Source organism: Drosophila suzukii, chromosome 3, assembly GCF_043229965.1.
Source record: "Drosophila suzukii chromosome 3, CBGP_Dsuzu_IsoJpt1.0, whole genome shotgun sequence".
NCBI classification, from domain to species: Eukaryota; Metazoa; Arthropoda; class Insecta; order Diptera; family Drosophilidae; genus Drosophila; species Drosophila suzukii.
This window is the reverse complement of record NC_092082.1, coordinates 65,674,726-65,690,487: the sequence shown is the minus strand read 5'-3', so window position 1 is coordinate 65,690,487 and position 15,762 is coordinate 65,674,726. Positions and strand designations below refer to the sequence as shown.

The window sequence follows — 15,762 nt, the reverse complement described above, 5'->3', positions numbered from 1 at the left end:
TGAGAACCACACAAACAATTTGATACTATAAACACTATTGTTTGACATTCCATAGACGCCAAATAAATGAGAAATCCCGTAAACAAATCGAATATGAATCTCTGTGTAACTACTGTTGTTGAGTACTTATAACTGCGTTGAGCCTAAATTCAATTTTTAAATTGCGATATTTTTCTTCTTACAACTAGGCGACTCATACTCGTAATATCACTTAGATTATAGGACTGGCAGTCAGTATGACCAGATTATAAATGTCGAGCCCTACAGATCTTATCGAAACTTTCCTTTCAGGCAAAACTTTATAATAAGTTAAATACAGCCTTATTTTGTATATTAAAATGTCTTTGTTTGCAATTTTTGCAAACTTGTAGAAACGATTTGTTCCTATTTATGTGGTGATTATAAAAAGTATACATTTAAATTTAGTTTTAAAATATACCGAATATACCACATACCAAATATTCCATATTAACGGAAAAAAACATAAATGTTATTGAGGCGTTAAGGTTAACAGCGAGCGAATAATGAAAGCAGTAAAAGCAGTTCATGTTAGCTGCGCGCGCAGCTTTAATTTAAATGTTAGCATGTTTACTCAAAGATTAATTCATATTGCTTGCGTAGCTTATGATGAAACCCATTACCGTGGCAATTGCATGATCTATAACCCCGATCGTTAATGGGATTTGGCAGGTTTTAACCCGCTCAGAGTTGACATAAGGTCCGACTTATTAACACATACGAGAGCTCACAAAGTAATCATTAAAAAGCAATTACACAGAAGACACGAAACAGCTGTGTGGAGTGAGTAGTGAGTAGCGGCCCGCTACGCTTATCAGTCGTGATATTCTACTTCTATATTCTCGCCATATGTTTCGGTGCAGCGACAACTACTCATATTGCGATAAGCGGCGGGCGTGATTAAAGCCCCAACTGAATTGAGGCTGCTGGGGGTTTTACTGGCAGTCGAACTGATAGATCAAATCGTACGGTTCTCAGCTCGGTTCAGTTGTTCCTCGTCGATCGCGGCCTGCGGAAGTGCTACTATCACTCGTTCACCGCATCGGATTATACCGTTCAATCTGACCCTTGGATTTACTCTACAAATAGTAGTAGTGACAATAATTGGCATCGCCAGCCATGGAGATCCGAGTGGGAGTGGGCGATCTGCTGAAAATGGGCACCAAGTAGGTCAACTACAGTGAAAGCTCTAGTGAGATGTTTACATCGTTGTGTTTCATTCTTCAGTTTTACTGAATTAAATTGTAGTATGCCAGTGAAAACAATGTCTAATCTCAAAAATGATAAGGTTTAATAAGCATCGAAGTACTCACAATTATTTGATTGTTCGACTATGGATTATAAACTATAGACTATAGTCTACTTTGCTTTTTTCCGGACAAAATTGAAAAACACTCGAACATTTCCAGAAATTGATTGTAAAATATCACCATCCTTATTTCTTATTTTAGTCCGCTTATTGCATCTGTTAGTATTATCATTTATAAAATCTGATTTTATATAATTTAACATAGTACAAAAGTTTAGTTATCTGTTACTTTTGTCAAGATGAAAATATAAGCCGGATTAAAGGGGCTTTTTTACACATTATTTGTAAAATTTGTGTATGTAATATTCTGCAACAGCAAAATTCTAAATAACTTTGTCGTATATTTTATTCCAAAAAAAATCGATATCTTTTGTATTTTTAACTTACTTTTGGGTATAACTGAAAAATTGTAACTCACCGCCCTCTTATATCTTTTGATTATAATATCGCGCCTTGCTTGTTTGCAAGTGATTTGTCAATATAGTAGCCTTTTAAAGGAGCTTTTACTGTACTCAATTGATGGTTCCGCTCTCGCACCGATAAGATAAGAAAAGCTTATTATTAGACCCAATCATGTCGCACTCTCTCATTAACCCCTGGCATACCGAACAAAAATCAAGATCACTGAACGAAAGTTAAATAAGCAATGTGTTTAAATAGGCTGCAGTAAAGAGGGGAATTTATGAACCGCATTGCCATAAAATCTTTTTCATAGAAAAATAATAAGTCTTAAAAAGAAAATTCAAAATAATGCTAAATTGATATATGTATTTTTTCTCACAGGCTCATTGGCCACAAGATCGTCCAGTACCGCCTGGGCACGAAGCAGACGAAGGTGGTCTGCACCAGGGACGGACAGGTGCGAGGACTCCGCCGCAGAACGCTCTACGATGAGGAGCTGTACTTCGCCTTCGAGGGAATCCCCTTTGCTCAGCCGCCGGTGGGAGAATTGCGGTTTCGAGCCCCCCAGCCACCCCGCCCCTGGACGGGGGTCAGGGACTGCACCTATCCGAGGGCCAAGCCCATGCAGAAGCACTTCGTCCTCAGCATTATCGAAGGCAGCGAGGATTGCCTGTACCTAAACGTGTACTCCAAACGTCTTAAATCGGACAAACCGCTGCCCGTGATTGTGTGGATATATGGTGGCGGATTCACGATCGGCGAGGCTAGTCGAGATTTTTACAGTCCAGACTACTTTATGCAGCAAGACGTAGTCGTTGTCACATTTAATTATAGAGTGGGTGCATTGGGTAAGTGGTTAAAATTCACATCTAGCTGTAATTTGGTTTTATATAAATACCATACCTAGTTAGAATGTGGATCGCGTGATATTAGACGCGATATGGGTAACTGAGTTTGAGTAAAAGTGTGGATGGTGTGTGAGTAAGGTGTGGATCGCGTGATATTAGACGCGATATATAGAATTATGAGTTTGAGTAAGGGTTAAGTCTGAACTTATTTTGGACTTGAGGAAAAAGGTTGATTCTTTTATGTCATCATAAGCTTAAGCTTAAAATAAATAAAATGTTCTTACTTGTATTCAAACATTATAATGATTTTTAAATATTATAATGCTCACAGAACCCATCTTTAGGGAAGTCTACACCACTCAAATTAGACGTTGCATTCTCCATGTCATGCAAACTCAATTTGAATCGGAAATAATTCACAGATTGTATAGTTATTTGCCCACTACTGTCACATCGTCATGAAATCATTAGACTACTATTACTTTCGTTTAAGCTGTAATTATTATCACCTGAACGATCAATTAAAATAATGTCGATTTGTAACTGTACACTAGGGACGGTATTAACGTCAAATGAGCTCACCATCTGAATTGGTAGTTTATCGTAGGGAAGTGCAGGGTATAGTAACGAACCTTTTATTTTTTGAATGTCTATTTTCCAAAAATTAATATTTTTTAAAAATTTAAAAGCTGAATGTTACGACATCTATTGCGCACATTCCAATCCGACGGTAAAATTCCAGCGGAGTTAAATAATACAGCTCTTGGCGTAAACCAGTGGTCGGCAGCGGCCTATCTAGTGAGCATAGGGAAGTGTTCTGCCCATCCTCTGCTCGCTCACGTATAACGTACATGTTCGTGTGACTTCGGCATGGGTCTTCGGGTCATTTTTTTCTCAACTTCGGCTCGCTTTTTTGTTGCTGCGGCAGAGGATCTCAGTGCAAAACAGAGAAACGTCTCGCTTCAGCACGCCGCGCGCAAACTTCGTGTTTGTTACACTCACACTAATGCAAGGCAAACTTGTGATGGTATGTGTGTGCCGACCACTGGCGTAAACCAATGTTTTTCCACTTTTAAAAGTTGTGGGGCAACGTTACGAACTGATAAATACACACTAAAACTCTATACAGATGTGAATATTAATTTTTTTCTTTCAAGAAAGGTTTAAAATGTGCAATAAAAAAATGTCTACTTCGTGGGGAAATTGTCTTATGGAAAAAATGTGTTAGTTATTGTTGCATACTTTTGTGTGGAAGAAATTACGTTAAGTTAGCTATTTTTGACAGTTTATAAACTATTTATTATTGCAATAGCAAAATACACACGGCACGTACACTTTGCTTTGTGAATAGTGGCTTAACTATTAAATAGCAAGCAAAGCAAAAACAAATACATGTGAAACCATTTTTAATAGTAAAGTACAATATTTTAAAGTTACTAAACATTCTGCATTGGTCAATTTTACCAAGAAATTTTTTTTGTGTGTAACAATGTAGAAACTATTTCTATGAATATATTGCAAACCTTAAATTAATTAATTTTTATTGCAACCCTTTAAAATATTGCTTGAAATGTGAACCTTGCGTTGAATTTTTATAGGTTTTTTTTAGTGTTTCTGGGATTTAGAAAAGTTTTTTTAAATTCTGTCACTTTGTCCCAACTAAAGCACACAAAATGAACACACATTTTTATAAGTTTATCAAATGAATATATATTTATGTTGCTTACAGGCTTCCTCAGCCTCTCGGACCGGGACCTGGATGTGCCCGGCAATGCTGGCCTAAAGGACCAAGTGATGGCCCTTCGCTGGATCAGTCAGAACATAGCACAATTCAACGGAGATCCCCAGAACATAACCCTGATGGGCGAGAGTGCGGGGGCGGCCTCCGTTCACATGATGATGACCACGGAGCAAACCCGCGGACTCTTTCACAAGGCCATCATGCAGTCGGGATCCATGTTCTGTGAGTGGGCCAATGAGCCCAGTGGCAGGTGGGCGTACCGCCTGGCCTGTCAGTTGGGATACTCGGGAACTGAGAACGAGAAAGAGGTGTTCCGGTTCCTCCAAAAAGCCCCCGCCTCCGAAATGGCCGCCCACGGAATCACCCTCGTTTCCCAAGAAGAGAGGCGAGACTACGTCCTGTTTCCCTTTACGCCCGTGGTGGAACCATATATAACCAGGGACTGTATTTTACCCCGTTCCCATAGAGAGATGCTGCCCGCAGCTTGGGGTAATGACTTGCCTTTAATCCTTGGCGGGAACTCCTTCGAGGGCCTATTCTCCTACCAGACCACCCTGCACGATGAGGAGCACATGCTGAGTGCCTTCGAAGCCCTGATTCCGCGAGAGATCAGGGAAAAGAGTTCCTCATCTAAACTCAAGGATCTGCTGCGTCAACTTAAGGTGGATAATTTCGATGATGCAACTCGCGGGCGCATGGAGTTCAATGAGTGCCTCCAAATACTCTCCGTAAAACACTTTTGGCATGGCATCCACCGCACTGTACTGGCCCGTCTCAGCCACGCCCCCACTACGCCCACCTATCTGTACCGCTTCGATGTAGATTCGCCCCATTACAATCACTTCCGGCAAGTGATGTGCGGTAAACACGTTCGCGGAGTCAGTCATGCCGATGACGTTTCCTACCTATTCTACCACATTCTGGCAAACAAGGTGGAGAAGTCCTCGATGGAATACCAAACTATACAGAGAATGGTGGGCATGTGGGTGGCATTCGCCCGAAACGATAATCCCAATTGTCCACAGATCAGTCCGACCACCTGGGAAGCCTTAGATGAGGAAGGCCCGCATATGTGTCTCAACATTGGAAAGCAACTGGAGTTTATTGTGCTACCAGAGTCCAAGCAGAATCGGATTTGGGATAGACTTTACGATAAACACGACCTGTACTAGAGGGGAGTTTGTATATTTTGTAAATAAAACGGAACTGGCCTAGAAGTTAATTTGGTTTTGAACAAAAATTGGTGATAATTATAAGCACTGAAAGTCATTGAAACTATATATTTTTTTAATTTAAAAATTATTCTCATTCAAACGAACTTGTCCAAAAATAGTTCACTTTAAAAGTTAATAAACAAATAAGCTTAATTACTTCAAAAACTAATTATTTTGTATGCAATTAAGGATTTTTCATTTAGGTCTTGTTACAAGTCAAATTACATATATACAATGTATGATGCTTGAACTAGCTAAATAAAACTGGTTTGGGTGATCACTTAATCACAATGCAAAAATAGTTCGCTTTTAGCAGGTATTTTTCCATCAAATCACCTCAAACTTGACCCGCGCAGTAACTCGAGCCAGAGGTACTAAGCATTTTAATTTAATTTCAACCAATTAAATTAGTACATGTAGTTGTGTCACTTATTTATTTAAAATAAAACATTTAAAATCATTCCAATTAGGGATTTTTTAAAAGTTGTCTTTGAACGCAAGGGCAGCCTTCCAAAAGATAAGAGCTTAACAATTTATTTTATATGACGGTGCAAAAAGTGCCCTTATCTATAATTTCTATTTATATGTTTGACATATTTAAAATATGTATATATACAAACAATATACCTACATAGTTATCTATACACACATAATTCAAAAATACTTAAATATTATTACACCCGTTACTCGTAGAGTAAAAGTATGTAACAGGTAGAAGAAAGCATTTGGGACCGAATGAACGCGGAGATCTAGAAAACTGTAAGCTAGAATGTTAAGATTAAGCATGGAGCTTCAGCAGAGTGCGCGCCCATTCTTAAAAAATTTAAATGAGATTTTGTTGTAATTATTAATGCCCAAGTACATGCCAAAAATTATTCAATTCTACTACTTGTATATCTCTATCCCCCCGTACTCCATGAGGGCTCACAGAACACTTAGCTGAGTAACGGGTATCTGACTTTTTTCTTTTTTTTTTTTTAAGGTTTTTTTGTATTTATTTTGGGAATTTAAAAACATATTACAAAAATACAAAAAAAGTAGAACTCTCATATTATAAAATAAGTGGCCTTAATAAAATTTGTAATCTCAACAAGATATACAATAGTTATTTCAAAATTGTACAATACTAACGCTATGCTAAGGAAACTGGACAACTCACACGATTAGTAGACTTGTTCTGATTTTTACTTCACAGAAAGTTTGTTTAACACGATTTCACTATAAAACCGTTTTTTTCAACAAAAATACTTTTAACATTTATGACCCCTAAAGTGAAAACCGAATGCAGCTACTCTTACTACCCACAATATATGTTCGTTCACAGATATTATAATAAGATCTCAGAACTAGAAAAGGCCTTCCCTGGGATAGAATGAATCCCACACTGCCAAGGACTCCGCCTCGGGCAGTTCTCGCATATCCAGTTCATAGCTGATGTTGAAGCACTTTTCTACGCCATTGTCTATCAGCTGAACGGGGTCCCACTTGGCAGTTCCCAGTTCCTGACAGTTAGGATTTCCACTGGAGGCAAACGATGTCCACATGCCCACCATTCTCTCTATGGTTTGGTACTCCATCGATGTTTTCTCCAACTTTGTGGCTATGATGTTGTAAAAGAGATACGACAATTCATCGGCATGGGCCACCCCGCGAATGCGATCTCCGCAAACCAATCGCCGAAACTGATTAAAGTGCGGGGAGTCGAAGTCGAATCGGTATAGATAGGTGGTCGATTTGGGAGCATACTTTTGGCGGGCGAGAACCAAGCGATGCATGTCGTGCCAAATCTGGCGATGGGAAAATATGTTTAGGGCCTCAAACACCTTCATTGAGTCCCGCATTTCGTCCTTAAAGTAGAGCTTTTTCATACGCCGAACAAGTAGATCCTGTTCCTCCAGACAGCTGGCTTCTCTCACCTCCCTTGGCAGAATGTTGTGGAAGTTCTTCAGGCCCCAAGGATCATTTCTTAGCACTTGGTAGGAAAACAAGCCCTCAAAGGAATTTCCTCCCATAATAACGGGTATATCGTTGCCCCAGGCCTTGGACAACAGCTCCCTGTGTCTTTTGGGTACCACACAGTGGTCGGTCTCATAGGGCTCCACCACCGGACCAAAGGCGTACAGAAGAAAACTCCGAATTTCATCCTGGGTGATCACGTCCTGGTCAATGGCCGCTATCTTACGAGCGGAAGTCTTGCCGAGAAAACTTAATATATCTGCATCCTTATCGGGGCCCTTATAGCCCAAATTCTGAGCCAGACGGAAAGCCCAATTGTGATCCGGACTTTCCACCCATTCGCAAAGAGCACATCCGGATTGCATGATGGCCTTATGGAACAGACCACGTGTTTGCTCCGTGGTCATCATCATGTGAACGGAAGCCGAACCTGCACTTTCCCCCATTACAGTAATATTGTTGGGGTCGCCGTTGAAGTGGGCGATATTTTGACTGATCCAGCGCAGTGCCATTACCTGGTCTTTCAGCCCCGCATTTCCAGGTACATCTAACTTCGGATCCTTGAGGCTGAGAAAACCTAATCAAAAAAATAATACATTAAATATTTAATATAAAAGGTCATCAAAACAGAAATATATATTGCCTAAGTTGTTTAACTATACAACTATGTAAGTACAAAGTACATTGCACATATATATATAGTATGTGAATCTATAATCATCAATAAGTATGTGAATCTAATTAGTGCCAAATTTTCTTTTTTTGTTTAATCTAATTTTTTTAGTATTAGTATTTATTTTAATGTTTGGTGTAGATAGGGGTTTATCATTTAGGTTTTACAATTACTTTGATTTTTAATTTTGAACAAGATCTGTAAGGCATGTTTTTTACTGTTATGGTTCTATGATTGGGATTAATATTATAGATGCTTCTTGTGCCCATAAAAAATATTTTAGTGCTTGCCTCCTCAATCATTATTCGGTTGGTGCACTATAAGTGTTTGTTATAATAATTTAAGTGTTGATTGTGACTACCTATTATGTTGATAAAGATTATACGTATCAGTTGAATTGTACGTTTTGTCATTAAAAATGCTTTCCTCTATCGCTTGTATATAATCACATCCGCGATTAAAAATCCAACAACAAATGCAGTTGATCATTTTAAAGGCAAGCCAAATATAGTAAGTACGATTTGCCTTAATATATGCATTTTCCAACCCACACATCTCTTAATAAGGGATGTTAGCCCAAGAACTTACCCAGTGCTGCCAACCTGTAGTTGATGGAGACGAGCACCACCGGCTGCTTCATGAAGTAATCGGGGCTGTAAACATCCCTGGAGGCCTCGCCCTTCTGGAAACCCCCTCCGTAAATCCACACGATCACGGGTAGGGGTTTCTCAGACTTCAGAGTTTTCGCATACACATTTAGGTGCAGACAATCCTCGCTGCCCTCTACGATCCCCAAAAGCATATTTCTCTGCAGGGGCTTGGATCGATTGGTGGTACAATTGAGCACTCCTTGCCAGGGTTCCGGTGGCTGAGGTGCCTTGAATCTGAGGTCTCCCACCGGCGGCTTGGCATATGGAATGCCCTCAAAGGCGAAGTAAAGTTCCTTATCATAGACCGTCTTCCTTAGAAGTCCTCGAACCTGTCCGTACTTGGTGTCCAAAATCACAGTGTGACCTGTGGACAGGCGGTACTGCTGATACTTGTGTCCCACCAACCTGCGGGAGAGATTTGGGGGAAACCTGGGGTTACTGGGCCAGACAGCTTGCGATAAGCGATAAGTAATGATAACCGGTGGGAGTAGGTCACACCAAATCCAAAGTTAGGGATTCCCTAAACAGGACTTTGGCCCTGTGTTAATGTACTCACTGGGCGCTCATCTTGAGCAACTTTGGCCATCCCACATTAACTTCCATAATTTTGTCTGCACTTCACTTGCTTTAGTTTCTGTAAGCCTGAATTCGGACACTAGGTTATTAGATGCGTTCGCGGGGTTTTTGGATCGACCGACGATTCTCGTGAGACTGAGCGCAGATATAAGGCGGCAGCACCTTAAACCAGGAGAGACGCCGACAGCACATGAATACACCCAGTAATCTTTTCCGCAATCACGTACAGCTACGGTAAGGCAACGAAACACGTAATTCAACTATTCCCATATGATCCGCTTTCATGAATGCAACACTTCAGAAACTAATTTCTTTCCTTTTTTAGAATCTTCATTTTTAATTTGGAAATAAAAATATTTTGTTGTTTTAAAATATTATGTTTTGATTTTAATTAAAGCTTTTATAATTGATGCTAATGTTAGAATATATAAGTGCGCATTTTTAATTTAGGTGTATATGAGCGTATGGACATAAATATTTATATTCTGTCTAAATTCACTTTTTATACCCTTGCAGAGGGTATTATGATTTCAGTCAGAAGTTTCCAACGCAGTGAAGGAGACGTTTCCGACCCCATAAAGTATATATGTATATTCTTGATCAGCATCACTAGACGAGTCGATCTAGCCATGTCCGTCTGTTCGAATGAACGCTAAGATCTCGGAAACTATAAGAGCTAGAGCGTTGGGACTTGGTATGCAGATTCTTGAGCTTCCTGCGCAGCGAAAGTTTAAACTAATTTTTTAATATTTTGAAAAAATTTAAATGAGAGTTTGTTCTTACTATCTATCTACATGCGAAAAATTATGGAAATTCGACCAGTCATTATAAAGTTATTACAAAACAATAATCAATATTTTGGAATTCAATCGAGATTGCACATGCAGCAAACAAGTAACCAAGTAGCGCTATAAAAGAAGAAGATAGGTGGCGCCATAGGCTAGGTGTGTTAGTGAAAAAAGCAGAGTTGCTTAAAGCATATCTCCATTCCCCTCGCACTCTTTTAAGCTGAGTAACGGGTAACGAGTAATAGGCGAGGCCATCGACTTTAGCGTTTTCCCTTGTTTTATGTATTGTATTTTCTATAGCAAAATTTGTGCCAAACGAGTACCTGTTCTTCATTTTTTGTGTTCTTCATTCTTCATGTTATTATGCAACAACTCAAAACACTCCCTGTGGGGCAAGGACAGTTAAAGGTAACATTTGATATTACGGATTTCGTTGAAGAACATGTACAGTTTTCATGGTGATAGTGATGCTGGCAGTAGGGAAAGCACCTGTCAACAAGAACTTGATGACCCAAGATGTAGTAACACTAAACCAAGTGGTCCAAAGCGCAGTGGGGACGTCCAAAAAGAAATTTTACATATGTTGACAAAGTTGAATAGTGATGTGGTGTAGAAAATTTAAATGGACATAAGGGGTCCTCAGCGTCAAAAAGATATATTTAAAATTGTGTACACTCGTTTCCCGTGCTACACCGTGCTAAAATCAAGTACAAAGAACAATTTAAGAACGATTTCAATCTTACCATTTAAAGACCGTTCGTAATGAAAACAATTTATTTATCTCGTTTATCAATTTTCAGTTTCCAACTCGTATTTCTCCTACTAAGACAATATTTAAACCCAATTTAAATTTTTTTAATTAATTGATTTTTTGTCCTTATATCATGCCTGCAACTTTCTTACTTTATTAATAAATCGTACTTGCTTTTAGTACAAATATGACTAAATTCAAAGTTTCTAAAAACATACTGAAATCGTGTACTTTCGGTCTTGCAATGTGATTTTGTTCTGATTATCAATACACATTTACATTAAAAAGTTAAGGACAAATAAAGTGGAGCATCTGGAAAACAGGGAATTTGCTGCATTCATATATCCAGCTCCCTCGCAATACCTGTAGCTGAGTAACGGGTGACTAATAGTCGAGGCTTTCGACTATAGCGATCTTTCTGGTTTTGTAAGCTAGTGTTACCATGATGAGCATAATAGTGTTTATTTCTTTTAAGTTTAGATCAATTGATTCGACTTGTAGATGTCATCCCAAATTTGAAGTTTTTCATACTCGGGCAAATCAATCATCTTTACATCATAACTGATATTAATAACTCGTTTTGGATTCTCTTTTGTTGATGGTTTCCAGTTTAGATGGGCAGTTTCGACGCAATTGGGATTGGAGGTCGCTGCGAATGCTGTCCAAATGCCAATCATCCTTTCGATGGTGCGATATTCGGCAGAAGTCTTTTCTAGTTTCCAAGATTTTGAGTTCCGGAACAAATAGCTAAGTTCATCAGCATGGGACACTCCAGTCTTTATATTATCCCCGCAGAATTTAGCACGATAGAAGTTGAAGTTCGGAGAATCAAAGTCAAAGCGGTAGTAGTATGTTGGTGCCTTTGCATAGGCGAGTCTTGAGTTAAAAGTGCGATGAAAGCCATGCCAGTAGGTTCTGTAGCAATAATACTGAGGGAATGAAAGCTTGATTAAATAAATAGGCTCATAAAATAATTGTATGTTGATCTAAATATAATTTTTTTTTAAATAAATAAGGCCAATTTTTATAACCTTGGTCAGATGTGTTCAACGCAGTAATTATTTGTCATGAAATTACGGTACAACCATAATTCAGATTTCTATTTTCAGTTGTAATATCCGTTACACGTAGAGTATAAGGGTATACTAGATTCGTCGGAAACTATGTAACGGGTAGAAGAAAGCGTTTCCGACCCCATAAAGTCATGTCTAGCCATGTCCGTCTGTCCGTCCGTTTCTACGCAAACTAGTCTCTCAGCTTTGAAGCTATCGGGCTGATACTTCCCCAAAAGTCTTCTTTTTTTGCAGGTAGTATATAAATCGGAGTATATGGGGTCGAAAACGTCTCCTTCACTGCGTTGCAAACTTCTGACTGAAATCATAATACCCTCTGCAAGGGAATATAAATTGTGTTCTCTGCCCTAGAAGAGGGTATTAAAATTTTCCCCAAAACTATTTGCATTTACTCACATCGAGAATGTTCATGAGGAGCGCTGAACTCGGTGGAGCATTGCCGAAATGTGCTTTAATTAGGCGCTGGGCATATTCCATATTCTTCTCTTCGCTGTTGACCTTACGAACCTCCGGAGGAACTATTCTCAAAGGATCCTGACTTAGGTTGTCCCATGTCTTCAGATTGGCAATTACGTCTCGATACAGGAAAAGACTCTCGAAAGAAGTTCCCCCCAGCATGACAGGTATATTGTTGGACCATGCACCGCGGACCATTTCGACAAGGGGCTTGGGAATTACACAATCGTCTCCCACATACGGTTCTACGGTGGTTCCAAAGGCAAAGAGCCTCCCATTCCTTTTATGCTCGGGCGTTAACAGATTGTGGCTCACAAGATCTCTAGCAGGAACACTCTGAAGGTACTTCAGAACCTTGTCGTCGGTGTTTTCGCCAGTGAATCCACACTGCTGAGCCAGGCGAAAAGCAAAGTCCTCGCTCGGGCAATCGGTCCAGTAACTGTGCACTGTTCCCGACATTGGAATTGCCTTGTGGAACAGTCCCTTGGTCTGATCAGTGCACATCATAATGTGAGTGGAACTGCCACCGCTGCTGTTTCCGAAAACCGTAATGTTTTTAGGATCGCCATTGAAGTAGGAAATGTTCTCCTTGACCCACTTGAGTGCCAGTACCTGATCCTTAAGGCCGGCATTCCCTGGAACCTTCAGGCTCCGATCCTTAAGGGAAAGAAATCCTGCAAGGAAATAATATCAAAGTTATTTTTGGAATGCTTTAATAATTAATTTTAGATAAAATTTATATTTTCAGTGTGCCACATAATTCACGATACCCTTTTAATCTAAGAGTGACAGGTATAACCAGGCAAAAATTAACTGCTTACCCAAACAATTAACGCGATAGTTAAAGGTTACCAGAACCACATCTCTGGTCATGAAATAGTCCGGACCGTACAATTCACGTACCGCCCCACCCACGTTGAAGGCACCGCCAAAAATGAACACCATTACCGGCAATGGCTTGCCATTCTTCAACTGCAAAAATAAATTCTTTAGTTAATATAATCGAGAGGGAAAGAGAACAACATTTTCGTAATATCTCTAAGGATACACAAGCATTATGTCGAAAAAAGAATATAGAATCTAGAGAAATTCATGAATATCATAACTGTTTGTTCTCGATTTGCTCAAATTGCTTGACACAGAAATAATGACGGAGGCATATAATGAATTCTGAATCGTGAAAAAATTATCATTACAAAACTAACAAGATCATCATAACCATATAACAAAGAAAAACTTACTTATCTAGCTCTCAGATAAGGCTTTAGGTCTGTCAGATCTCTTTTATAACTCGTCATAAATTTGATATTCAAACATTTTAGACATCGTTACCTTATTGCACTTGACTACTATTTTTCCAATAGTTACCTGCTTGGAAAAAACATTTAGATACAGACAGTCCTCGGCACCTTCAAAAACACTTGTCTGTAAATTTTTCTGTGTTGGCTTTTCCGAGTAGTGGGTGCAATCCAAAACTCCGCTCCATGATTCAGCTGGAACAGGCGCCTTGAATCTCAATTCTCCCAGTGGGGGCTTCGCAAAGGGAATCTTTTCGAAACTATAGTAGGTGACATCGTAGAGACTAAGGCGCTTAACGCCCTTAATTTGACCCAGGGGCAGAGTAAGTTCGAATGTTTCCAAGCTATGTCAAGCGAACACGATAAATACAATTGAAGGGTTTTCCAATTTATAAGAACTCACCTTTCCGACATTGTTTCGATGGAGCGCGCTTGCAGCGTATCGTCCTACGAATGATTTTAAAGTAACGCATTTGAAAAGTCAAAGCTAAAGCAGCACTGAAAGTGCAATCCCCCACAGAGGGAAGCTTTTGCACCCATCTGGCCATGCACAGTGATTGAAAGTAGTTTTTAATCAACATTTTTATTGGTACATAATTTAGCACAAATGTATAATATAATTTGCATATTGACTATAAAGAAATATATTTTAAATAGTGTTTACAAAAGCATTTTGAAACAAATGAACACCATATGCATACACTAGTCGGCTTAAGTAATTTGAAGAAATTAAAGTTAAGTACACTTATAATTTAAACTTACTACATAACATTTTGGTGTCAATGGAACGGTCAATTAAATTCCGTTTGAATATTACAAGACTTTTTCTTAACCCATATTAAAAATAACTAATTTTTGTTCGAATTCAAATTTAAAATTTTCACAGCATGTTGTCCAGGTGATAAACTTTTTTTTAAAACAAAAAACATTTTTTTGTCATAAATTTCGATCTATGTACATGTGTATACTCCCTTAATTAATACACTAAAAGCCTTCCAAATCCGTTTTTTTTGGGTTTTCACGCTAGGCTTGCGGGTTTTTCCAAAAGTCGTAAAACAAAAGATTTCTATCCCGAGCAACTTAGTACACAAACTAAGTCCCCAGCACAACGTTAAGAACAAATGTTTTACTCCACTGCCTCAGGGAACAACATGATCCCCTTAAGTTGATCAATACTGAATATCAAAGTTCAGACGCAAATCTGTTACCGGTCTAACAATGCAAATTAGAAAACATTACAATTTGGTTCGTTTGGACGGTATCTTTAAAATGGTACATGTCCTTTTTGTCGCATTTTTTTTCGAGGTTTCACTATGTAAAATTTTTCAAAATTAAACATGGTAAAAGTTCAAAGATGTAGCTCATAATATACTCAATGTATCCTATCACTGTGATCGGCAATCCACGTAGTGACGAAGCGCACCAAGAGAGTGTGCGAAGGCGACTACTATATATAGCCGCTGAACTGAAAATCTGCTGTGATGTACTGATAGCAACGAAACTAAGAAGATTACATGCCAACACCTTAAAAATCTTAATTTGCTTGGGAGAAAGAGCAAAGAAAGTCTAAAAGTGAAAATTTAGAAAATTGGAGCTGTTGGGCCTGTGGTGATTAATACTCTCGACTATTAACCGAGTTCTATTCTTGTTGAGAATACGCGTCGAATGACACCTCATATGTTAAAATCTGATGCTCCTTTCAAAAGTAAATTCAAAAACAAAATTTTGGGCGAATTTTCAAAATGAAAATGTTTGTCCCATTGTTAGTGGGTTTGTTTAACGCCTTTTTGGTTTTAGAGTCCTTGGGACTATTTATGTGTATTAAGAAGCTCGAAATAGAAAACTTTTGTTTTACGACTTTCGGAAAAACACCCCAGATTTTAAAGGCTTATAGTTCCTAAGCAACTAATGCTATAAGTCGTTAAAAAGGTAATATAATTGCATGTCAGGTTACCCTTACTTAAATTGTCTTAATACAATAGATTTAAAGTTATAGCTAAAAGTTTTTA

The 15,762-nt window shown here is 38.8% G+C and overlaps 3 protein-coding genes across 3 annotated transcripts in view; 2 read left to right on the top strand and 1 right to left on the bottom strand.

The window, feature by feature from the left end:
* Positions 1-15,762, top strand: part of Rtnl2 — a 184,042-nt gene that overhangs the window by 139,120 nt on the left and 29,160 nt on the right. The window lies entirely within an intron of this gene.
* Positions 955-5,535, top strand: alpha-Est1 (alpha-Esterase-1). The gene is made up of 3 exons (XM_036819187.3): positions 955-1,184; positions 2,111-2,577; positions 4,307-5,535. The coding sequence occupies exons 1-3, from the start codon at positions 1,138-1,140 to the stop codon at positions 5,488-5,490; spliced, it is 1,698 nt and encodes a 565-aa protein (XP_036675082.3). The 5' UTR covers positions 955-1,137; the 3' UTR covers positions 5,491-5,535.
* Positions 6,017-14,277, bottom strand: LOC136117065 (uncharacterized). The gene is made up of 8 exons (XM_070995518.1): positions 14,157-14,277; positions 13,824-14,097; positions 13,277-13,427; positions 12,396-13,129; positions 11,410-11,855; positions 9,368-9,427; positions 8,750-9,216; positions 6,017-8,065 (listed from the first exon to the last, which is right to left on the bottom strand). The coding sequence occupies exons 1-8, from the start codon at positions 14,165-14,167 to the stop codon at positions 6,879-6,881; spliced, it is 3,330 nt and encodes a 1,109-aa protein (XP_070851619.1). The 5' UTR covers positions 14,168-14,277; the 3' UTR covers positions 6,017-6,878.